Source organism: Macaca fascicularis, chromosome 7, assembly GCF_037993035.2.
Source record: "Macaca fascicularis isolate 582-1 chromosome 7, T2T-MFA8v1.1".
Classification (NCBI taxonomy): Eukaryota; Metazoa; Chordata; class Mammalia; order Primates; family Cercopithecidae; genus Macaca; species Macaca fascicularis.
Window position 1 is genome coordinate 140,052,010 of NC_088381.1, and position 25,983 is coordinate 140,077,992.

At 42.7% G+C, this 25,983-nt stretch overlaps 1 protein-coding gene across 17 annotated transcripts in view; it reads left to right on the top strand.

The window, feature by feature from the left end:
• The window catches only part of RGS6 (regulator of G protein signaling 6), a 626,146-nt gene that overhangs the window by 241,134 nt on the left and 359,029 nt on the right, over window positions 1–25,983 (top strand). Inside the window, exon 2 of one of the 17 annotated variants that reach the window (XM_073997693.1) lies at window positions 5,087–5,170. The exons of the other annotated variants lie outside the window; for them this stretch is intronic. Coding sequence (XP_073853794.1) covers window positions 5,168–5,170 — 3 coding nt within the window. The 5' untranslated portion in view covers window positions 5,087–5,167. The remainder of the gene's footprint in view (window positions 1–5,086; window positions 5,171–25,983) is intronic. 17 annotated transcript variants of the gene reach the window in all.

Below are 25,983 nucleotides of genomic sequence, written 5' to 3' on the forward strand. Positions count from 1 at the left end.
TAACATCCACAACTACATGTTGAGAGAATATGAAAATGTGTTCTTAGGCTTTTCATTATCCGACCAGCCTAGCCATGTGCCACTGGTTCTTCAAGGGCAGTGGCTGAGCCTGTTTTCTTCCTCCCCCACTTTTTGCTGCCTACCAGACAACCTTTTCCCATAGGTGCTAGTCTGTTTCCTCCCTGACTCACACTCCTGCAGCCAAAGCACCTGCTGGTCTGCTGGCTGTTCTTTCTCACTTACTGAGAACCAGATCTCAGGATGGACATAGGTTGGTGGACCATTTTCATTCATTCATTCACTCGCTCACTCACTTACAGATTAACTCCAGTTGCAGTCACTAGCCAGCATCACATACACTAAGCTATCTCTGATACTCTTCCTGACATTGGCTAAAGCTGTGGCCACCCAGCCCCTGCCCTACTAGGTGGAGCCCACACTTGTGGTATCTCAGAGTGCTTCCTCCAACCAAAGAACCCAGCCTCCTGCAGGAGGGACATCCCTTTCCCCCTCAGACAGTCCTGGTCCTGACATATTACCAGAGGCCAGTCTTTCCTGACCTCCTTCTATCCTGAGACGTTCTAGGCCTCCTTGAGTTCCAGTTAGCTCATTCAAGAGCTGCACCAAAACATCTTTACAACTTGTGTTTATTATATGCTGAAGTGTAACTATTTTGATAAAGAATTATACTTGTGACGAAGTCAGGGCCAGGTCGGTTTGTCTTTCTATTCTTGGTTCTTAGCTTGTTATCTGGTATATACAAAATGTTTCATGAAAATTCTTCGTAGTTGAAGAGAGAGAAAGATTTTGCCAAAAGCACTACTCAAGGCTGGGAGGTGCTGATACATTACTGCCACCTAGGGATAGGCTACCTAAATTGCAGGGTCACGGACTGTAACAAAACAGTGTTAGTAGTGAACATCTCAGGTAATACCACAGAACTTTTTAAAGGGGAAAGGTCTTCCTAATTTCGATAAATAGTTCAAACTTTCAGACTTAGAATAGTCCTGCACTTGTGGCAATGCCCTCATAGATCCAGAAAGAACTGATGTTATCTGATCTTGGGGAAAGTCCCCACCTTGGGTTTGTTAATATCTGTACTGACGGTTTCTAGACATTTATGCACCACGTTTTGTCATGTGGGATCCAGAACATACTTCTGACCTGGCAAAAACTAAGAATATCTCAATTATAAAAGTAACCAGAAAATCATAAAACAGAAATCTGGCCCAAGACTTTCTCTGGAAAAGTAAGAAGCTGCTTTGAAAAGTGAAAATAGAACAAATGAGCCCCAGCATTGGAACAGATTATTCCGAAAATTGTGAGCAAAGGTCTTTTTCTCTATTATGCAAGTTAATCACCTTTGCCCCTTTTTGTGGCTGAAATGCATGCCTAATCTGCATATGAGTGCCAGCCCCAGGTGTGACAGAGCATGCTGGGATTCCTAAAATTCAGCTGGCTTGCTTGAAGAGGGCTATCAGTCTAGATTTCATGTCTCAACAATTTCTAGCCAGTCACCCTGAGCTGGCAAGCACTGCTCAGTTTATAATAGTGCCTGGCACATGGTAGGTCCAGTGTTTATTAAACTAATAGATATTCCCAACAGGTGTGGGCAGCAGTGCTACTAATTAGCAGTAACATAGCCCCACGGCAGGGACAGGAAAGGGGAGCCTTTTGTGAGTCCCTACTATGTGCAAAGTATGACTCCAATCCCAAAAGAAGCAGAGAATACTCAGCCAAATATTTGCACTGATTCCTGCCAACACCAATATTTTGTGACTTGTATGTTCCCTTCCCCACCCCCTACCGCCTGCACTGTTAACTTCATATTTGAAGGGGGTTATACTTTTAGGTTATTTGTGAATTGAGTCAGCTCATGGAACAGTGATTCTCAAAATGTAGTCCCCAAACCAGTGCGATGGGCATCACCTGGGAACTTTTTAGAAATGCAGATTATTGGGTCCCACCCCAGACCTACTGAATCAAAAATCCTGGAAGTGTGTCCAGTGATCAGTGTTATAATGAGCCTACCAGATGATTCTAATGCACATTGAAGTTTGAAAACCACCGTTGTTTAAGGATCACAACAAATTCAACAGCACTGTCAGAAGAACAACTCTTTATTCTGATGGGTCAGGTGCTTTCTGTGTTGGCTCTCCTGCAGAGCATCTCTAGTGATAGTTGCATTTTCAGGATTAGAGGTGCAAAACTAATGGGGTTTAAGAAGGAAGTCTGAGCCTTTACTGCTGGGAGAATCACAAGCCAAGTTTATTTCTCTTCCATTATTTGTATGGTGGCTAAAACTGCCAAGAACTACTGTGATCCATTGAAACATCAGTGTGTCACATCTCTACTTATATCTGAGCTGGCATTTTGGGTGTAGTGCTTCAGTAACAGATGTATCCCCAAGAAAATGAAATCTCAGCCACCAGAAATCTTGAGTTGGACTAAACAAAGGCACCTCTCCAGATAGCAGCTGTTGTTGAAATTGAATATAAGAGATGCTCAATCAATGTTTGTGTAATTGAATAGAATGGGAAATGAATGGCTCACTCCAAACTTTATACAAGATAGATGAAGGCAACTTCGATCTTAACCTTTATGATACATAGCTTTTTGTACTTTCCTTGAGAAAATCTTGGTCTCAGGTAATCATAGACTCAATTGGCTATCATAGGAAATTCTGTCTCAGTGATGCTCCACATCTATTTAATTGAGGTTTATTTTGGTTCATTATCAATTTCAAAAATGGAAAAGTCGCCTCATGTATTTTAATAACCAAGGTAGCCAGAGTGTATGTTGTGGTTTGAATGTGTCCCCAAGAGTTCTTGTGTTGGGAGCTTGGTTGCCATTGCAGTAATGTTGAGAGGTGGGGCCCTTGGGAGGTGATTGAGTTGATGCTGTTATCATGGGAATGGGTTTGCTGTCTTGGGAGTGGGGTCCTGATAAAAGGATACATTTGGCTGCCATTTTCTCTTGTTTCATGTGCTTGCCTCCACCTTCCCCCTTCCACCATGGGACAGTCCTCTCCAGATGCCCATGCCATGCTCTTGGACTTCCCAGCCTCCAGAAGTGTGAGAAATAAGTATCTTTTCTGTATAAATTACTAAGCATTCTATTATAGCAGCACAAACTAAGACAGTGTAAGAAAGCTCCTCTATTATAACTCTCCTATTTGTATTCAAGTTTTCTCTTAATTCTGGAAAGTTTGGGCAGCGGCTGGGAATGGGAATTTATTATAAGACATCCCTTCAGTGTCTCTACAAATTGCTTTAATTAAAGTACTTTGCTTTATTTGTCCCCATTTAATTATAATTCACATCAGAGAAAGCTATTGTTAAAATTTTTTGGTTAGTTCAGTGTGGGAAATGGGATTTTCCATCCCTTGACCTTCATGACTCAGTAAGGAGAAGATAAAATAATTTTCTTTGCTGGGTGATTATTATGCCTCAGGGACAAGTAATATTTAAGACCTGATAGTTTGATTCAAGCTCTCATAATTGCTGTGCAGACAGTGTTCAAAGCCATAGTCTTCCTGACTGTAAGGTGCGGAGAGGACTTTCATTTTTTGCCATCGTTCAGAGCTCTGCAAGAGAGCAAATTGCTTGTTACTTAAATGTGTTACCTTTGAAGAATAAAAATCTGAATTGACACTGCTGGTATTTGAACCTCCACATGTAGGGACTTGGAGAACCTATGTTTACCATGGAATATGACTTAACAGGACTAAACTCATTCCTTCTGCATAATATGCTTTATACTGATTTACATTGCATGGAGTAAAACCTCTTCAACCACATTTGAAAGATTGATATTTTCTTTAAAATGCCTATACCTTGATGATATGGTAAAATAATCAGGTTCTCTACAGTCTTGAATACTAGTAAGCTGGTTCTTTGCCTTCCTAATAACATGAGGGTTTTTTGTTTTTGTTTTTTTTTAACCAGCATTTGAGTACCTTCTATGTGCCTAATAGAGTGAGAGTAACTCACATTAAAATTAACTAGAGTTACCAAAAATTTGTCATTCTTATACAAATATGCAATGACAACAGAATGATTATCAGTAATAAATGCATATGTACTTGCAGATTACTAAGAGACTGATTTACCACAGAAAAGGAAAGGAACATTACCTAGATTTGTTGCTGTCTGCTCATTGTTTTGCATTATGGTTCAGTTTGGATTTTCACCACAATTCAGACATGAAAACTGTTCTTTCCATAATGAAATCAGGTGTGAGATTTTTTTCTCATTCTTTTCTTTAGAAAATGTATAGCTTAGGCCAGGCATGGTGGCTCAAGCCTGTAATCCCAGCACTTTGGGAGGCCAAGGCAGCGAATCACGAGGTCAGGAGATTGAGACCATCGTGGCTAACACGGTGAAACCCCATCTCTGCTAAAAATACAACATTAGCCGGGACTGGTGGCACATGCCTAAAGTCCCAGCTACTTGGTGGTACATGCCTGTAGTCCCAGCTACTCAGGAGGCTGAGGCAGGAGAATTGCTTGAACCCGGGAGGCGGAGGTTGCTGTGAGTCGAGATCGTGCCACTGCACTCCAACCTGGGCAACAGAGCAAGACTCCCTCTCAAAAAAAAAAAAAAAAAAAAAAAGGAGGTATAGCTTATATTTTCTATGAACTCCAACCAAACAAATTTTAAAATGCTTGGTTGCACTCCTTACATTCCTTAGTGCAACCCAGTGGCACCATGGCTTTTTAATTCCCTGAGAAGCAAGAGATGGTGGACAGGGTGTTCCGGGAAACTGCTGACAGTAATATCTGTCCATACCAAAAGTCAAGTGAAAACTTGGTTCACATGAGAGCAAATGAAAATATGATGTCTTTAAAGAAGCTGGGAAAAAGTCAGAGAAGTGCTCACACTATTTTAGGTGAGCTCAGCAGCAAGTTTCTAGTACATAAGAGGGAAAAATTCATTGTGGGGAAATGTGCCAATGACTGTTTTTGGTTAAAGGTTTGAATGGTCACGATTTAGCAGAACTTTACAAACTGTGTCTTGAAGCACTTTGGAAAAACATTTAGTGTTGTTGTCATTGATGATTTTTTTTCATACTGTCTGTTGTTCAGGTTTTATGTGATTGAAAGAAAGGATGATATCGTTTCAGTTACTTCCATGACCCACCCTGGGCTAGCACCTCCTTCAGCCACATGGTAAGGTCCCAGAAACATTTGATAGAGACCACACGAAAGTAGATGCTTATGCAGATGTGATTTTTGAAATATATTCTTCCTGGCTTTCAGATGTGCTATTAATTAGAGGTTTAAAGGCCCCTTTTTGTTTGATCTGATAAGGTAGGCTTACTTTATGTCACCTTAAAATGAGGTCAAGCCAAGCACTGCAAGATATAAAGCATTCAGTGGCTGCTCTCCATTTCTGCTGGGAAAAAGACCATCTGGTTTAGGTAATTGCATTGTAATACTCAAACCTGGCTGAATTGCTTCTGTCCCTGCAAACGTCTCTTCTGTCTTTTACATTCACAGTCTTATATCTCTCCTGCATGTAGATCCAAGACCCAGTGTAGCCTCTTGTATAATTTGTAGGATTAATAGACTCTGGGTCCAGCCTAGTACTTATATTGTAGGTCTATGTATTATCATAACAACATAGGTATAATTGCAGGTAGAGTTTTATATCTGTCTGGTTCTGCAGTGGTTTGATCATTCACTCACAGAGAACAATTATTAATCTTCAACTCCAAGGCAGGACACACAGTTCCAATTGGTACATAAATAGTACATACATTTACAATACGGCAGGGGGACATTGTCATTGAAAGAACATGAATAATATGTTAAACCTGGAAGCTAGGAAGGGGACATACAGTAAGTGGGAAGAGAGATATTGCAGAAATTTTAAAAACAGAGAAGAAGAAAATAAAATAAATACCAAAGCAAGCATGCTGACATCTTAAATTAGGTGCAAGGAATTCTTTTTCCTTCTGTGCCTCAGAGCTGCCTCTGTGTGGCCATGTGTGCCTTGAGAGGGAAGGAGTATAGTAAGCTTTGGGAATGACGATTCTTCATCTTGCAGGATGTGGTTGCTTGTTTTGGCTCAACTCAGGGTAAATATTCTAGATGATTGATGTATGAAATCCTAATAGTATGCCATGTAGGAGATTGTTTACCAGTAGTCTCCATGTTCAAAGTTTTTCTCGTGGGTTTGAACTTTCTGTAGTTTCTGTAATATTGAATTCAAAGTTTTGCTTTTGATTGGACTTTCCTAATTGAAAGCAAATTTATTGGCCCTACACCTTGCCTCTACTCAGCCCAATCTCACACACCCTGTGAGGCTTTTTCCTAGATGTTATTTCTCCTTCATGAAGCTTCTTACAGGCAGAAATGACCTCAAACATCTTTTTATCTTTTACAGTGCTCTCACAAATATTTATTGAATAAATAAATGACATAACTTATACAGTCTGTGAGGCTTACAAATACCTACTTTAAGCTGTTAGTAAAACAGTAAAAGTACTGGCACACAGTGATTTCTTGTTCATAGAACAGAAGTATTTTACTTTCACACACACATACACACACGCGCGCGCACACACACACACACACACACACACACACACACACAGAGGGAGAGAAAGAGAGAAGCCCAACCCAACAAACCACTTAAGGGAAACCATGAAAATGGTATCTTTGTTGAAAGTTGCTGAATTTATAGTTAATTTATGCTTTCCCTGGAATACATATTATACTCATTATGTACAAGTAAACTATGACTGTTTTTACACCTATCACAGATATTCCAGATCTTAAAATGCTCTGTTTGAAACGAAAGGCAGCAGGGGGGACTTGGGCATATTCCTGTATAGTTATTCTTGTGTCTCTTATGGAATAGATGCAGAGAAGTCTAATTTGCCTTTCTGTTACTTGGCAAAGTTTATTATTTGCTTAAGCACAAGAAGATAAATGTTTTTATCCTACTGGCAAAAAGTATTGTTTGCACAAATGTAAAATTCAGTTAAATGTATTTATATGTATTGTCTTAGGGTTCTCTAGAGGGACAGGACTAATAGGATAGATGTACATATGAAAGGGAGTTTATTAAGGAGTGTTGACTCACATGATCACAAGGTGAAGTCCCACAATAGGCCATCTGCAAGCTGAGGAGCAAGGAAGCCAGTCCAAGTCCCCAAACCTCAAAAGTAGGGAAGCCAACAGTGCAGCCTTCAGTCTGTGGCCAAAGGCCTGAGAGTCCCTGGCAAACCACTGGTGTAAGTCCAAGAGTCCAAAAGCGAAGAACTTAGAGTCCAATGTTCAAGGGCAGGAAGCATCCAGCATGGGAGAAAAATGAAGACTAGAAGACTCGGCAAGTCTAGTCCTTCCACGTTCTTCTGCCTGCTTTATTCTAGCTGCTCTGGCAGCTGATTAGATGGTGCCTACCCAGACTGAGGGTGGGTCTGCCTCTCCCAGTCCACTGACTCAAATGTTAATCTCCTTTGGCAACAGCCTCACAGACACACCCAGTAACAATACTTTGCATTCTTCAATCTAATCAAGGTGACACTCAGTATTAACCATCACATGTATATTTCTGAATGTTTCTGTAAATGACATGCTTTAGTTTTTGACAAGTCAAATCCTACCAAAATGCCCTCATAGAAAACTCTTGATGAGAGTAATGATTATATCCAAGTCCTCTCAATAACAAATTTATTTCAATCAATATTTAATATCACAAAATAACAGTATGACAAATGAAGGATAGAATGTGGTTAACTAGCGTAGAGTATGAATTATTTGGACTGGATTGTGAAGTAGATGTAACTGATACCCATGGATGAATTTGCAGTAATTGTAGATAATAAAAAATTACCAGCCAAGTGCTGTGGCTTATACCTGTAATCCCAACATTTTAGGAGGCTGAGGTGAGTGGATTACTGAGCCCAGGAGTTCAAAACCAGCCTGGGCAACATGGGGAGACCCCATCTCTACAAAAAATTTTAAAAGCCAGATGTGGCAGCATGCACTTTGTATGTAGTCCTAGCTGCTCAGCAGGTTGAAGTTGGAGGATTGCTTGAGCCCAAGGAAGTCAAGGCTGCGGTGAGCTCAGGCCACTGTACTTCAGCCTGGGTGATAAAGACACTGTCTCAAAAAAAGAATTATAATTCGTACATAGTTTTTTTCATACATCAACCACTTTCCTAACAAGTCATTGATCCTCAAAATAATCCTGTGAATATTATTCTCTTCTATGTAAAGGGAGGAACTGAGTATCTAATGGGTGATTGGTGTTCCCACATTTAGGCAGCTAGAGTGGAGGGTGTTGAAGATTTGAGGCCAGTGCCTTTGACCCCAAAGCCTATGACTGGAGATGCCTGCCAAGGGAAAACTGCCCTTACCAAAGCAAATTTTATCAATTGATCCCATTTCTCTCTCACTAAACCAGATAGAGTCCACGAATCCTTCTCAGTGTAGACAAAATCTATCTGCTATCCTGACCTGTGTTATTTCTAAGTGTGTTTTGCTGGGCATTAATGCAGATGGAATACAGCCGAGTTTGCGTAAGTTCTGTATAGTACATCACCAAGCACCTTAACACCTGCAAATTGCCCTTGAAGGAGGTAACTTTTAGCATCCGAGGCTTTGATGTGTTTATCTTCTCCAGGAATTTTGTTTTGCCTCCTTTGGGAGGGGAGAGGTCTTCTGCTAAGCATCTACTTCCTTTATTTCTTACTGCACAAGAACTTCCGTCTAATTGGCCAAGTGCCAAGGTGACCTATTTCTGTCTGGGGTAATGAAAACATCCCGGATGACTGACGCCTTTTACTGGGGACAATTTGACCTGATTCTAACCCTCCTGCTCCGCCTGCCAAGGAAGATGATTACTACAGGCCTTAATACCGACCTCTTTTTACTTCATCTACATTGTTTCTTCATTTTCTTGCAAAAATAGCAGGCTTGTCCAAGTGCCTAGCTACTATGGCAATAAGTGCTATTTAAATAGATGCCGAATACATGTGTCCCAGCTTTAATGAGTCAGTGGAAGCAGTTGTGGGATCTGATTGCATAAACGCATGGGAATAATGTCTGTCTCTGGGGCAACAGAACTTCTTTTGAGCCCTTGAGAGGACCATGTTCAGTTGCAGAAAGGTTGATGTAATGATCACACACCTTCACCTGAAAGGGTCAGTTTCTCCCTGAATGGGAAGTGTCAGAAAATGGCCGTTTAGACTTTCTGCTTTGTAACTAGAGCAAACGCCTCAAGAAAGAGAGAATGAACAGGAAAACCCTCAAAAGCTTGGAAGGGCTTAGAAAATGTAAAGCCATTATTGTTGGTTATTCAAATATCTTGCTGATTCAAATAGACGCATTGATTTTTTTTTTTTTTTTTTAATCTACGGTTGACATCAAGAAACTTGAGCCTCAGTAAATGAGCACTGCCTTATGGAATATTGCTGCATATGTTGTGAATAAGTTGAGAAAGCACTCGGCTGTGTATAACCACTCATGTAAAAGGCTATTGGCACAAAGATGACTGGTTTTTCAAAAATGTCTCTATCATGTGGCTACAAGTAGATTGTGCTGACTCTATTCCCCTACAAAGCTCAGGGGTCACAGGTGGTCTATTAGTAGTAGTTGGTTGTTAGCTCTGCCATAAGAAGATGGCATGGTTCCTTAGGTTAGATGCCTTCAGAGTTGGCAGTGGACTTGAGTGTCTACATAGATGCAGAGATTTTCAGTCTTTTATTTCCATTTTGACAGTAGGCAGAGAAGGAGGGGACAGGCTTGAAATTTCAGTCAAATATCAATCCAGCATGGAGGAGGACACCCTGATTTTAAACACCCACTAATATTTCCTTGGAAAAAAAAAAAGCCTAACAAATCTCTGGCTCCAGCTCTTCCCTCTTCCCCTCCCCTCCCTTCCCTCAGCCCCCAATTCTTTTCTTTTCCTTTCTTCGGGATATGTGAAATGGGGGAAATAATAAAACAGTCAATCTTCATTATTCACAGATTCCGTATTTGTGAATTCACTACTTGCTGAAATGTATTCATAACGGCAAAATCTATGCTCACTATGCTTTTGCGTTTATTTGCAGACATGTGCAGGTCAGTGAAAAATTGGAGTTGTTCCCCATGCATGTTTCTAGTTGAAGTTAAACCAGGTGACAGCCCTTTTTGTTTCAGCCCTCATACTGTAAACAGATGTCTTTTTTGTGGTCAGCTTGGTGCCACATTTTAAAACATTGTTCTGCTTTTTTGTTTTTGTTGTCGTTGTTGTTTTGGTTTTTTTTGTTGTTTTTGTTTTTGGTGATTTTACTATTTGCAATGGTCCAAGGATAGTGCCAGCCTCCTGTCCAGTGTTCCTAAGTGCAAGAAGGCTGTGATGTGCCTTGGGAGGAAATGTGAGTGTTAGATAAGCTTCATCCAGGCCTGAGTTGTAGTGCTGTTGCTGTGAGTCTAATGTTAGTGAATCAACAATATATACTAAATAAGCTGTCTTTAAGCAGAAACACATGTTAAACAAAGTTACGCATTTATCAGTTGATGAAAATGTGGCCAGAGGCTCACAGACACCTAGCCCTGTATCTCTCCCTGGAGCAATGTTTCAGTATTTGCTAAGAACCACCACAGAACCACCACAAGTAACGAGAACAGGCTATACGTACCCCGTGGAGTTGACTGAGGATCTCATGAGCTAATGCCCATAAAATGCATGGTGTCTTACAGTGTGCCCCGTAGGTGCTAACTGTAGCAGCTGTCATCATCATCGTCATCATCATCATCAATTAAAATATGGGAGAAGAAAAAATTACCCATATTCCCACTATTGTATCTCAACAACTCTCTTCATTTTGGATATTCCCTTCAGTCATTGTTTCATTGCATTCACATTTTTAAATAACTGCATTAAAATATATAAAATTTTGAATATTTCTTCGCTACCATTCTGTCACGTGCATCATCCTGTGTTGCAACACAGCCTCCATCTCTGTGGTCTTCTTGACAGAAAGCGGTAAAAACTTCCTGGGCTGAGGTTAAGAGCAGCTCTCTTCAAGCATAAGGATGACTTCATTGCTCATGACACCAATGTGCCTTAAAATTCTGTGATTAATTGTAAAAAAAAAAGAACTTTCTCTGAACAGTAGAGAGAAAACTCTTACAGAGCAGAGAAATTTATTATGTGATCTCCTTCTCTCCAGAGGAAAATGGTGTGTTTTAAGTCAGAGGGTTTGGGTCACCATTCAATAGAACAAGGTGCTCGAGGGATTACAAAAGAAGAGTAACTCTAATCTTTGTGAGAGTGATGGTCTAATACAGGTGTTAGCAAACATCTTCTGTACAGGCTCAGATAGTAAATGTGTTAGACCTTGTGGGCCGTATGATCTCCATTGCAGCCACTCAACTCTGCCATTATAGCCAAAACTGTGGATATTACTAAACAATTGAGTGTGGCTGTGTTCCTATAAAACCTTATTTACAAATAAGGCAGAATTCCAAACAGAATATATCCGAACACGAAAGTGGGTGGTTTGTTACTTTATTCTTGCACAAAACTTCTAGTATGTTCGGCCTTGTCCTGGTTGGCAGAAACATCAGCAAGAGTAGCAAAACATTTTTCTATGCCTCATGAAGTTTATAGTCTGAAGGGGGAGAGGGGGATCTTAATAAAATAATTGTATAATTGCATATATAATTGCACGTGTTGAAAAATACTGCAAAGGAAGAGAACAGTCGGAAATAGGACCATGTCAGAGATTCAGGCACGAAGTTTAGGGAAGGGGCTGCACTTTGGGGTGGCCGCCAGACACTCATTGAAATAAGAGGGCCTTGATCATTGTGCAGCAAGTGATTTTTATTAACAAGAACTTAGTCTTTACATACTTAGCTGTAAATAGATGCCAGCTCTGAAGAATAGGTTTTCAGTGGTCAGTTTGGCATTCAACCAGGAGCAAGAGAGAATCCCCACATTTGGGGATTTATGAGTGTCATAAATCCTTGGGGCTGGATTTATGAGTGTCATCACTCCCTTTGTATTTTTTTTTTGTGGTCTTATTGGTCTTTTTGGGAGAAATGAATATCATATGGTTGAGACAGGCATAAGATTCAGGTCCATCCTTAGTCTTGAGCATCTTTCTGGTAACTTAAACATAAGCCAGGATCCACATATCTAAAGGCTACATGGGATATAGGGTCTCATTCATAAAAATGCATACCTGCACTTCTTAATATGCCCTTGCCTGTTCCTCTTTAGTTCTCTCATCCCCTGCAAATATTCTTCCTCTTCAAACCCTCAACTTCTTCACCAAATTTTCCCAGACAACCTATCCCCAAGGACTTTCTTTATCCCCCTTTCTCAGCCAACCTGTGTACCTCTTTTCTTCTGGAGGTGCACTGAGGACTTTCCCCTCCTGCCTGATCATCACCCTGGGCCTGTCTGGGCTACCCGGGTCTTGCAGCCTCATGGTTCCTCCCTGAGCCTCTCTCCCTAGGGAGGGAAGCACAAGGAACTCACTGGAGTGGGCAGTTCTGTTCACACCCTAAATAAAATGCTTTGCCTCATTACACTCTGCAGACAATTTCAGCATCTAGTCATGCTTATTTCTTGAAGGAAAAGGACTATTTTTCCATCATTTGGGTCTATGACTCCACTGGGGATTAAGGAAAGAGACAACATTGTGGAATGTGTGTGTGTGTTTTTGGAGACAGCTTTTGCTTGGGCTGGTATCATGTCTACTCCAGGATTTTCTGAAGTGACTGTGGGACAGGAAGAGGCTCATTGGTGGCTACTCAGCAACACCAAGCCCGTCATGGGCAGTGGAAAGTCACTGGGGTAATGCTCCCAGACCCTCACCCTCCACAGGCTACACCTGGACAGGGACAGGGCACCCTTATGGGGCTTTCAGGGATGAGATGTGTTCATGAACAAATAAGGGAGAAGCACAGAGACTTCTACAAGTAAATTGAGGAGAATCTAGGAGATGCAGTGCAAGGGCTGAGAATTTGGGATATACACTTATTACTGTTGGTGTGGTCCTAGCCTTGCAACAAGTTGTGCAGCCCACCAAAGCATGGATTACAGTGTTAATCTGCAGAAATTCCTGATTGTACCTCTTTTCCAGCTGTTCAATCCTACAGGAGTCCTTTTAAAACCCCTGTAAATTCTTGTGATTGGAGATGTTGGCTGTCCCATCTAGTAAATTTGTCAAACCACTACTGGGTATCAGGTAGAAATAGATTTCCCTCTTATTACTAGCAATATGTTTCTTTTCTCAATGGTTTGCTCTCCTTTGCTCATTTTCCATGGAAGGTCTTCATCCCTCCTGTATTTTAAAAACTATCTCGTCAGTACTATTCCAAGTGAATTTCTCAGTATATTTTAAAAGGGAAAACTAATAACGTGATCCTCTTGCTTAAAACCCTTTACAGCTTCCCAAGAGTGTTAGAATTAATAGGGCTGGTACTAGCATGCAAAATTTAAGGGAATGTCAAAAAAGTCAGTAGGCACGATAAATAATATTTAATGCACCATTTAAAAATTTTTCTTGGCAAACTGTGGCCCATATCTGCATTTGTAAATGAGGTTTCAGCTCACACCATGCATATGACTGAGAGGCCACTGCAGCACAGCCAGACCTCAGCACACTCTCTGGCCTTAACGCAACTCCCTTGACCTTCTATGTTGTATTAGTCCGTTCTCATGCTGCTAATAAAGACATACCCCAGACTGGGTAATTTATAAAGGAAAAGCGTTTAATGGACTCACAGTTCCACATGGCTGGGGAGGCCTCACAATCATGGTGGAAGATGAAGGAAGAGCAAAGGGACATTTACATGGCAGCAGGCATGTGCGGGGGAACTGCTCTTTATGAAACCATCAGATCTCATGAGACTTAGTCACTACCATGAGAACAGCATGGGCAAGACCTGCCTCCATGATTAAATTACTTCCCACTGGGTGCCTCCCACAGCACATGGGAATTATGGGAACTACAATTCAAAATGAGATTTGGGTGGGGACACAAGTCAAACCATGTCATGTAACCAAACATGTTAACCTCCATCCATGCTGACTTTGGTGGTCATGTCCATCCCAGGCCTTTATATGGGTTGTCCCCTTTCTTCACACCTCTGCTGAGCCGACCCTTGCTCATCCTTCAGAACTCCATCAAGTGCCCCTTCCCTCTCGTTGGCCGCCCTGAGCCCTGAGGTGGGATCAGGCTCCTCTGCTAAGCGTCCTTGGAGCAGTGGATGGGGGCAGTGAGTGTTTGTCCTTAGAACACTTGGCAAGCAGACATGCACGTGGGTCATTTTGTTTATTAATACCAAACTCCTCCAGTTGATTATAAGCTCCACAAGGGCAGGGCTGAATTTATCATTCTTATCGCACGGTGGGGCTCACATGTCAGTCATCACTGAACAGTTAATGGACATTTGATCTGATATGCTTCTGGTATAATTTCGTGCTATCGGATCTGGAGACGTGAAGTCATTGTTTTCCTGGTGGGGAGCGTGACACCACCACCTTGTTCACCGTTTGCAGAGTTCTTTCCCGTCTTCTGGCAGGTAGATTCGGTTGTATCATTATCTCCGTTTGTAGCTGTCTCAAACAAATCCTTTAGAAGAGGGAGGAAGATGGTCCAAAGAAAAATGAAGCCAGAGGAGGAAAGTGAATCTCAAGGAAGCTAATGACTTGCCCAGGAAGGCTGTCACACAGCAAGAACTCAGACGTGGGTTTTACAACTCTGAAACTCATCCAGTCCTAGGCCCCAGCCTCACTCTCTCAGGAGAAGGTCCTGGAGGAGATTCCCCTCTCACTTTCCAGAAAAAGGACAAAGGGAATTAGGAATCTTTTCTTAACATTAACACTTTGCCAATTTCTAGACCTCCTCTCCTGCTCCTCCCTTAAGACATCCTATTTGCACGTCTCTGCTATTAGAGGCTATTGGGTTTAAGCACCACAATAAATAAAAGGCAATAAAATAAATAAAGGCAATAAAAGATATCTCCTAGTAGGATATAATTTTCTTTCTTTTGTTCACTGTCTCAGAGTTATTTTATCTTTTCACCGTGAGGGACTCAATTGGAACTGGCTCTCTTATTAGCCTTCGGGTTCAACAGGCTTCCATGGAGGCATTGTCTCCTGGTAGACCTGGTCACTTGACAGACCTTCACAGAAGTTTCATCAGTCTAAGGACCCAAAACACCATCTAAATGGCTTCACCCAGCCATGGCAGATGCCCTTAGCTGCTGGGTTGGTTTTTTGTTTGTTTGTTTTGAGACGGAGTCTCACTCTTCACCCAGGCTGGAGTGCAGTGGCACAATCTCAGCTCATTACAACCTCCACCTCCTGGGTTCAAGTGATTCTCCTGCCTCAGCCTCCCAAGTAGCTGGGACTGCAGACACACGCCACCACACCTGGCTAATTTTTGTATTTTTAGTAGACATGGGAATTCGCCATATTGGCCAGGCTGTTCTCGAACTCCTGACCTCAGGAGTTCCACCTGCGTTGGCCTCCCAAAGTTCTGGGATTTCAGGCATGAGCCACCATGCCTGGCCCTGCCGTTTTTACTTCTGCCTGAAACCCACTGGGGTAAAAGGACAGGCCTTGGAAATGTCCCATTAGTAGCAACTGCTCCTTCTAAGGGGAGGGCACATCCCTTCCCCATATTCAGTGCGGGCATCACAGAAGCTTTAGCACTACCTCAGGAATGGGCTTCCATTCATTCATTCAACCCATATTTACCGAGCCCCAGTATGTGCCAGGTACTTCTGGACCCTTGGGATATGAGGTGAACAGCTCACAGATCCCTGTCCTGGAGTTTACATTCTCATGAGAGAAACGGTCAGTGAATGAGTAGTCAAACAAGTTTTACTTCCAGTAATATGTGGTATGGAGAAAAATAAATGAAGGAGAACACAGATAATGTTTGGTGATGGTGGAAGGTGGCAGACAGGGTAGCCAAGGAAAGCTTTGCAAACGAGGTGACATTTGAACAGAGACATGACATGAAGCTCTGGGAGAAAAGTTTACCAGGCAAGGTATATGGCTGGCAGAAAGCTCTGGGTCCAAGGCAAAAGTGACTGTCCACAATCAGCCAGAGGTCACCATGGCTGGGAAGCATGGCAGGAAGTGGGACCAGGGATGCACGCAAGGGCTGAAACAGGAGGGAGTTCCTGCTGCTCATATCTGTTGTGGAAAGACACTGGAGAAATGTGTGGGAAGAGGAACATGAACTGACTTACGCTTTAAATAGAACATTCTGACCATCATGTGCAATGAATGGAGATAAGTGGGGCTAGTCAGGAGTGGGGCAGAGAGATAAGGAGAGATGCTCCTGGAATAATCCAAGTAAAAGATGGAGGTGACCGGATTGGGGTGTTGGCAGTAGAGGTTTTGAGGAGCAGTCAGATCCTCATATGTTTTGAAGGCAGAGCTCATTCACCGTTGTTGCTGTACCAGTTGTGGGCTAGGAAAGAAAGCAATGTGGGTCAAGCATCACTCATTCATTATAAATACTTGTTGAATACCTATTATGAACCTGCTCTTGTTCTGGGTGATGGCTATACAGGTAAACAGAATAGTCAAAGCTTCCTGCCCTTGTGGAACTTATACTTTATTTTATTATTTTATTTTTATTTATGTTGTTGAAAGGAGGCCTTGCTCTGTTGCCCAGGCTGGAGTGCGGTAGTGCAATAGTACCTCACTGCAGTCTCAAACTCCTGGGCTCAAGTGATCCTCTGGTTCCAGCCTCCCAAGTAGCTGGAACTACAGGTGACGCCACCACACCTGGCTAGTTTTTGTAGACACAGGATCTCACTGTGTTGCCCAGGCTGATCTTGATCTCCTGGCCTCAAGTGATCCTCCCACCTTGGCCTCCCAAAGTGTGGTATTACAGGCGTGAGCTACTGTGCCCTGCCTAGTTTACATTTTAGAAAAAGAAACAGAAAATAAAGGTAAAAAAACAGTAAGTGAATTATTGTACATGTTCATAAGAGGATATTTGTTATGGTAAAAAGAAAAAAATAGAGCAGAAGAGGGACCGTGGGGCAGGGGAGCAGCTGAAATTTTAACTAGGGCAACCAAGGTGGGTCTCCTTAAAAAGTCACCAGGTTTTGGGCCCTTAGTAGTTAGATGGATGCTCATACTACTATTTAATGAGAGGTCTATAAAGAATACATAAATAGGCTGGGTACAGTGGCTCACACCTGTAAATCTCAGCACTTTGGGAGGCTGAGGCGGGTGGATTGCTTGAGGTCAGGAGTTCAAGACCAGCCTGGCCAACATAGTAAAACCCTGTCTCTGCTAAAAATACAAAAATTAGCTAGGTGTGGTGGCACACACTGTAATCACAGTTACTCAGGAGGCTGAGGCAGGAGAATCACTTGAGCCCAGAAGGCAGAAGTTGCAGTGAGCCGAGATCGCACCACTGCACTCCAACCTGGGCGACAGAGTGAAACTCCTTCTCAAAAAAAGAATAAATAAATCAAAGTGGGAAGAGGAGCTGGCTGGAGGTTAGGGTGGGGTAAACAAGCTGTTGTCATACTTGAGTCCTTGAGTATTGAGTTTGAGCTGCCTCTTAGTGATAATACCAAGTAAATAGTTGGATATTCAAATCCGGGGCTTAGGCAGAGGCCAGGGCTGTTTATATACATTTCAAAGTATCAGAGTCTAGAAGGTCTTTAAAGCCATAAGACCAGATGAGGTCTCCAAGGATGAGAGTGGAGAGAGAAAAAAGAGGGCCCAGGGCCAGAGGCTGCTGGGTCCTCAGAGTGGAGAGAAGAAAAGAGGAATTAGCAGAGGAGATGTGGAAGGAATAGCCAGGAAGGTGGGAGAAAAATAAGTCATTTGAATGAAGAGTTGAAGAGGTAGAAAGCAAGTCACAGCGCTCAAAGCAGCAGGTGAGATGGTGAGTGGGTTGGGGAAGTCACTAGGAGAACTTTTTATAAGCAACTTGCTGAGCAGTAAGCGATCAGGTTACCCTGTTGTTAGCTATTTGACAGTGCTGTGTAGAGTTCCAGAAAGGTGGCCTCTCCCTGTGTGCCCACGGAAATACCAGGGCTGAGCCCTTTGTGTTTGCCAGTGTTCATGTGTTTGCTTAAGAATTAATATTAGGCTGGGCGCGGTGGCTCAAGCCTGTAATCCCAGCACTTTGGGAGGCCGAGACGGGCGGATCACGAGGTCAGGAGATCGAGACCATCCTGGCTAACACGGTGAAACCCCGTCTCTACTAAAAAAAATACAAAAAACTAGCCGGGCGAGGTGGTGGGCGCCTGTAGTCCCAGCTACTCGGGAGGCTGAGGCAGGAGAATGGCGTAAACCTGGGAGGCGGAGCTTGCAGTGAGCTGAGGTCGCGCCACTGCACTCCAGCCTGGGTGACAAAGAGAGACTCCGTCTCAAAAAAAAAAAAAAAAAAAAAAAAATTAATATTATTCTCCAAGGCCGGGCAGTGGGTACAGATCGCAGAAGAGTCAGTACCATGCACAAGATTTTGAACTTAAATTTATAGGCAATGGGGATTTAGGTAAAGTTTTTCAGCAGGAGAGTGACATATGTAACCTGTTCCATGTAAATAGTTTGGAGAACAGAAGGGAAGATGAGTTGGAGGAAAGAGAGGTGATAGGGAGGCCATTTTAGTAGTTGAGCCATGAAATGGGGGAGGTGGGGACTGAACCAAAGGAGAAGCAGCAAGAATTCGAAAGGAGAGATGCGAGAGACACGGAGAAGGTGGACAGCCAGCCTCTGGTACGTGATTGTGGGAAGGTAGGTTGAGAGGAAGATTGAAGACCGCTTTTGTGGGTTCTGTCTTGTGTGACTGGGGGATAGAGCCCACTGTGGGTTAGTGTTGGGAGATGGAGAGGAGAGGCTGTCAGATTAACCAGTTTATGGATTAATTATTAAGAAACAGCAGGAACCTGGGAGCACCCCTTCTCACTAATTACTTAGCTGGTAATTAGGCAGAGGCTGAGAACGCTACTGCCTGTCCCCCATCGGGTGGGAGGAGCGGAGCTGAGCCTCCCCACAGTTGCTGTGGTGCATAGAGCGGGACCTAGAATCACGGCCATCACGTGACATGCCCCCTGTGGCTGCTGGGAGCCCGACTCTGAAGGGGTCTCTTTAACATCTGATTTTCTCTGCCAGAGCTCTTCTGAAGTTCTTGCCTAATGAAGAAAAAGCAGAGAAAAGGGAAAGTATGTGTACCACAGAATTTTCCTTCTCTCTAGTGGTGTTTTGCAAAAATGCCATGGCAACTTTCCTCTTCAAATACTTGGGATTCGTTTCTCTTGCATCTGTCAAGTGCACATCAAAGTTGAATTTTCCACTTTGGAATTACGATTTGTATTCTGCTTCTCCCATCTGGGCTTCTGTTCTCCTGAAAACTGCCTGTTCTACTATGAAATGAGCATTTCCCAAGGCTGATGTAGCCGCTTCTTGCTAAGTGTTGATGGGAAACCCAAAGCTGAGTTGGGCAAATATTTTTGAGATCTGTAATTTCCCCAGAGAGCTTTAATTCTTAAGGGACATTCTGACCTCTTGTTGGACCAATGAGAATGAAAGAAAAGATTGTTTAAGTAGAAGAAATGTTCAGAATGCCCCTTAGCCCCCAAAATCCAAATATTTTCTTTTCTTTTTCTTTTTGTTTCTTTTGAGACGGAGTCTTGCTCTGTTGCCCAGGCTGGAGTGCAGTGGCGCAATCTTGGCTCACTTCTACCTCTGCCTCCTGGGTTCAAGCCATTCTCCTGCCTCAGTCTCCTGAGTAGCTGCGATTACAGGTGCCCGCCACCATGCCTGGCTGCTTTTTGTATTTTTAGTAGAGACGGGGTTTTACTATGTTGGCCAGGCTGGCCTCAAATTCCTGACATAAAGTGATCTGCCTGCCTCAGCCTCTCAAAGTGCTGGAATTACAGGCATGAGCCACCACACCCGGCCATATGTTTTCTAGTTAAGATCAAATACCCATGCCAGAGTGCCTAGCTCACACTTAATTATAAATGTCTGCCTCGAACAGAAGTCCTGGGTTCATGTTTCCACCGTCCTGCAAGGGACACACAAGAACACTTGGCAAACGAAGAAGGGAAGGTCTAGGGCTACAGTGGGTAGGGAGTACCAGAGACCCAGGGGACAATGTATGGGTTGAATGAGGACTTTATTTAATAGTATTTTTAAAAATTAAAATTGTGACAAAATTTAGGAATCAGTAATTATTTAAAAATCCAAATATTCTGCTTCTCTTGAAAAATCAGAAGACATAGCATCTCGGGGCCCAAATTTCTATTTGGCAGTTTTCAGCTGGAGGTCAGCTGGTGTCTCCCTAAACTCAAGGCATGTGGTCCCCTGTGGGTCACACCCACAAGAATCCTCTGCTGTCTTGATAGCTCTGAGGCCCTTCAGGGAATCACTGGGGAATGATGTTCTCCTAGAAGACTTTCTTGATCCTCCAGGTCCAGGTTAGATGCTAACCAATGCTCTTAAAGTAGCTATAGCAACTTTTGCTAATATATATAATATTTTATATTTTTCGTTATTATATACTTTTTGTTATTATATTTTAATCACTTCCTGACTTATCTCAATCCTCTTCAGTGTAATTTAGTCTCCAAAAGAATAAGTACTTGTTGTGTTTGTTATTAATCTCCAACATCTTGGCTGGGCTCAGTGGCTCACACCTGTAATCCCAGGATTTTGAGAGGCTGAGGTGGGTGGATCCCTTGAGCTCAGGAGTTTGAGACCAGCCTGGGCAACATGGCGAAACCTCATCTCCACAGAAAATTAGCTGAGTGTGATGCTGTGTACCTGTACTCCCAGCTACTCAGGAGGCTGAGGTGGGAGGCTCACTTGAGCCTCAGAAGTGGAAGCTGCAGTGAGCCAAAATTACGCCACTGCACTCCAGCCTGGGCGACAAAGCAAAACCTTGTCTAAATATAAAAAATTAACAAATCTCCAACATCTTGCTTAAGGCCCAGGCCATAAGCAGACATTGAAATAAATTAATTTACTAAATAAGGACAATAGACTAAATAATACCTGGGGTCGATTTTAGTTGTACTATTCTGTTGCTTTGATGTTTGTTTTTAAAGAAACAGATTCATCAGATTCATGGGGTTTCTATTAGAGCAAGACACTGTATTTGTCTCTGCACATACCTGAGTAAGAACGCTTTGGGGTAGCTCCCTCTTTTTTGGTTCACAGAACTAGAGAAGAGAAGAGATGGAAAAGACCTTAAAGTTCAGCTTCCTAATTTGCAGGTGGAAAAACAGGCTCAGAGAAGATAAGTGGATCCTTCGAGTCATATAGTTGTAACCCAGGTTAGAACATTTGCCTCCAGGGCAGAGTCCACCTGCTTTGGTCTCTAGTCTGAAGTGTGGTAGATAAGAACAAAGTATATTCAAAGCCTATAAAAGAAAAGAGAGAGGCAGAGAGTGGAAAGTGGTACTAGCTGACAGATGTCACCTTAGTGGCAAAAACAGTAAATAATGTAGAGGTTTATAGGACAGAAATTACTTCAGAAACGTAACAAGGTTTAAGCAATCCAGTGTTTATCAGTAATGGTTCTCCGACTGGGGTGCCCAAATGCATTCTCAGGGGACTTTGAGTTCCCTTTCAAAACAGCAAATGTACAATTTCAGGGTTTTTCATCATTTCTGTGAGTGAGTATGACACTTTCCTGGTCACTGAAGGGGAGAAGGGAATTGATTTGTAAATGATGTGTGTACACTAAGTGAAGGCCCAGTGATGGAATGGTGATGTTTTGCAGTAGTTTGGGGCTGTGGTAATTAGTGACATTTTGTTTTTACATTATAAACAATGATGTAATTGGAGTGAAATGCCATTATCCACTGTGTCATTTTAATGCAGTCAATTGTTACTGGCTTCATATTTAGCTTTTACACTTATGCTAGTGTCAGAATTATAGAAGAGTTGTAAGCAAAAGCACTTTGCATCTAGTTGTGTTAGTTTTGTATACATTGAAGCAACATTGCAATGAAAGTAATCTAAAACAATGCCAACAGTCCAAGAGATTTTATCTTTCTTCTAGAAAGAGTGTATGTGTTATTCAAACGTGTTGTGAACGCTGACTTCCTATAGCACTTGCATTTAAGTTATGAGAAGTTATTGGCATGAGAGATAATTTAAGTGGCATGAGCTCATCTGCTGTCACTGCATGAATTACTTGGGAGGAACTTGGTGTGGGAGATGTGATATACTCTCCCCTCAGTAGGTGGCTGTTCCCACAGGCAATTCTAGATTCTAAGATAATTCTGACTATTGTTTTGTTGACTTTAGAACCAGATCCTTTGTAAGATGTTATGAGGTACAGGGTCTAAGTGGTGGAAGGATGTGTCTTCCCTTTAATGTGACGTAAGCCAGAGTTCAGCAAACTATGGCCTATGGACCAAACACAGCCCACAGTCTTTTTGTTATAAAATTGTATTGGAATTTAGACACACTCATTTATATATAGACTGTCTGTGGCTGCTTTCATACTATAATGCCCTATCTGATCATTGCGATAGAGACCCTATGGCTCGCAGAGTCCAAAATCTTTATTATCTGGCAGTGCCCTAGGACCCATGGCCTAAATATAACCATTTCTGCACTGTGCTTTCAGCTTCTGTATATTTTATTTGTTTGATTCTCTAAAGTGACCTAATTAATCTGTCCTGTTGGGATAATTAGGGAATTCTAGATGGTTGTTGCTTTGTGGAAGATTCCTAGATTTCTCTAATGAGGGAATCTAGTCTATTCGCAACATGGATTCCTACTTTCTTAAAACAGGATGCTGGAGGCCAGCAAGATGCTGTTTGATTCAGGAGCCCCACCTGCCGGAGCTGGCCTCAGGCCGCACTGTGAATGAGCCGCTTGTGTTTCCACCCATCCGCCCTGCTTTTCGGAACCCCCGTCCTTCATCATGTCTTTGTGTCACTGCCTTTTCACTCTGTCCTGCCTCTCAGTCACGTCAGTGAAGGCTCTGATATCTCACTTTTACCTCCATTTAAATTCACTTCATTTGTCCACTTCTTGCTCCTTCCAAGGGTGTTTGCACTTGAGGTTTTTTGCCCCCTCTATGTATAGGAAGCTTTGCCTTCCCTGAAAGGTTTGACCAACTCAGAGGAGTGGAGGGAGAAGGGATCAGGGGGCAGCACAAGGAAGGAGGTGGTAGGGACAGGGCTGTCCCTGGAAACACACAGTCCTCCTCAGTGCACGGCTCATTGCACCTCATTCCTGAGTTGCTATACAGATCAGAGTCTACCTCACCTCAAAAGCCCCACGGTGTTTGTTAAATGTCTGGGGGATTCCAGGCACTTAACAAATAATCTCTCAATGTGGTTTACTTATTTAGGGAACAAACACAAAAAGACTAACGCAAGAAGCACAGGAGTCAAATGCTCTTTGGGGCACTTGGCTGGAGAGGGCTTTCTACATAGACTTGCCTAGGAAAATCGTCAAAGGGTCAGAGGGGAGGAGTTGTATGATGTAGGGACAGTTCCTAGAAGGAGATACTTACTCCTGAATGTCCTCTGCTTAAAAAAGAAGAAGAAGGAAGAAGAAGGAAGAAAGAAGAAGAAGAAGAAGAAGAAGAAGAAGAAGAAGAAGAAGAAGAAGAAGAAGAAGAAGAAGAGGAAGAAGAGGAGGAGGAGGAGGAGGAGGAGGAGGAAGAGGAGGAGGAGGAGAAGAAGAAGAGGAAGAGGAAGAGGAAGAAAGATGAAGAAGAAGAAGAACAAGAAGAAGAAGAAGAGGAAAGGAGAAGGAGAAGAGAAGAGAAAAGAAAAGAAGTAACCACAATACTGAGCCTTCTTAGCCAGCCTGAGTTGGCATTGCTCACCCTCTGAGGATTAGGTCAGCCACAGTGAGCTTACTCAAGGAAGTGGTGCCTTGGGGAGCCCACATTGGAAAGCAGTAGCAGATGGCCGCCGTGGGACTTATATGGTCCTGCTTTTTTAATATGTGGAGAAAAAAGTCCAGCACTCTCTTTATGTTCACATATATCAGGATCATTATATGTTAATTGCTTATTATGGCAACTAATGATTCGCCTCCTGTTTCTTATGTGTTCTGTCAGCGAACATTTATTGGACACCTGCTGTGTGTCAATAGAATCTGCACAACGGCAGGTAAAGTTTTCCCTGTCTTTAAAGAGTTCAAGTCTGATAAGAATGACAACTCATGAATAATTGCAGTCTAGGCTGGAAAAACTGGGAAATTCTCCCTTAGAATTGTATCCCCCTCATTCACTCCACACGAAATTTGACTTTTTTTTTTTTTTTTTGAGACGGAGTCTCGCTCTGTCGCCCAGGCTGGAGGGCAGTGGCGCGATCTCAGCTCACTGCAAGCTCCGCCTTCCGGGTTCACGCTGTTCTGCCTCAGCCTCCCGAGTAGCTGGGACTACAGGTGCCTGCCACCATGCACAGCTAATTTTTTTGTATTTTTAGTAGAGATGGGGTTTCACCCTGTTAGCCAGGATGCTCTCCATCTCCTGACCTCGTGATCCGCCCATCTCGGCCTCCCAAAGTGCTGGGATTATGGGTGTGAGCCACTGTGCCTGGTCTAAATTTGACTTTTTAAATTCAACAGTGATTATCTAAAGCCTGAGCTGTTCAGATTGTTAAATAAGAGTACTCTAAGTTAATCTACAAGAATCTTAATTAAAGAAGTGAATTTGGATATGTTCAAATTATAACTCAGCTGAAAAGCAGTTTCTCTACTATGCATCCCCCTCACTAATCCCACTTCCCAAATAAACTGACTGAGGTAGGATAAAAGGGCCCAGACTAGAGGATGGCAAACAGCAGCCCCAAGGTCAAATTCCACCTGCCACCTGTTTCTATAAATAGTTCTGCTGAAACACAGAAATGCCCGCTCATTTACATAATGTCTATTGTCTGTGGCTGCTTTCAAGCTACAAGGCAGAGGTGAGCAGCTGGGACAGAGACAGTGTGCGGCCAGCAAAGCCTGAAATATTTATTTCTTGTATCACAGGAAAAAAAAAATTGCCAACCCTTGGTCTAGAGTAAACTGAACACCCATAAAAAGTAAAATCAACTTTATTCACCACCTCTGACTGGCAAAATGACTTAAGAACCAGCACACTGCTACATTTTAATAGTGGTTAAAAATCTAGACACATTTGGATTTAAATTGAAATCCAATATCTTCTTCTTCATGATGAAGTATTAATGTGATTAGCTAGCTAAGAAACATTTGACTCTCACATACTTAAAATATGTGTTTTGGTGTTTGTGTACACAAATGAGGGAATACAAAATACGTTTATGAAGTAAGTCATCTTCACTAATGGATAGAAATATTCCCCAAATTGCTGAGACCATGCATCAACCCCACTGCACAGTTAGAAGAAGGGCCACACTAATTACCCGAGGATACAAAATGTCTTAGGAAGAGGAGTGGCCACAGAGAACAAGAGCATATATAGTGCATTTCAGGGAAGTTTCTCCTGCCCTCCAGATTTCCCTGTGGACCTACTCTGAGTCCATTCTGTAAAGGGGCATTTCTGCATTTGAGCAGCTCCCGTTCTTACCCATTACCCATCCCTGTGTATAGGGGGCTTCAGGAAGAACTTGCACAACCAATCGATGCCCTCAGTTTAATATAACATTTCAAAATATCTGGCTCTCCTGATTCCGTAGCCAAACTCAGAATCATCAGGGCCGCTTCCTCTCCCAGGAGAGTAAGCAAACTTACTGCCCAGATGTCCCACAAAGTGTCTTTGCTTTCAACTTGGCTGCAGGCTGGAAAGGCTGTTTCTCTACAAGGACTGGAGATGCAAACCCTTGGAGGGGAGGGGTCTGGGGAGGGCAGGCACGTGTTAAAAAGGGCAGTGGATGAAAGCAAATATGGCTGCAATTGTCCACTTCTGCTTGAACAGCAAGTCTGTCCCATGCTATGACAGTCAGGGATTCTGTAGGATGGATCCTGTTTTTTAGAGAAAGTGCATTGTTAATCCGTCACTTTATGTGTTATCTCTAAGATAGCATCTATCATGTATGTAGGC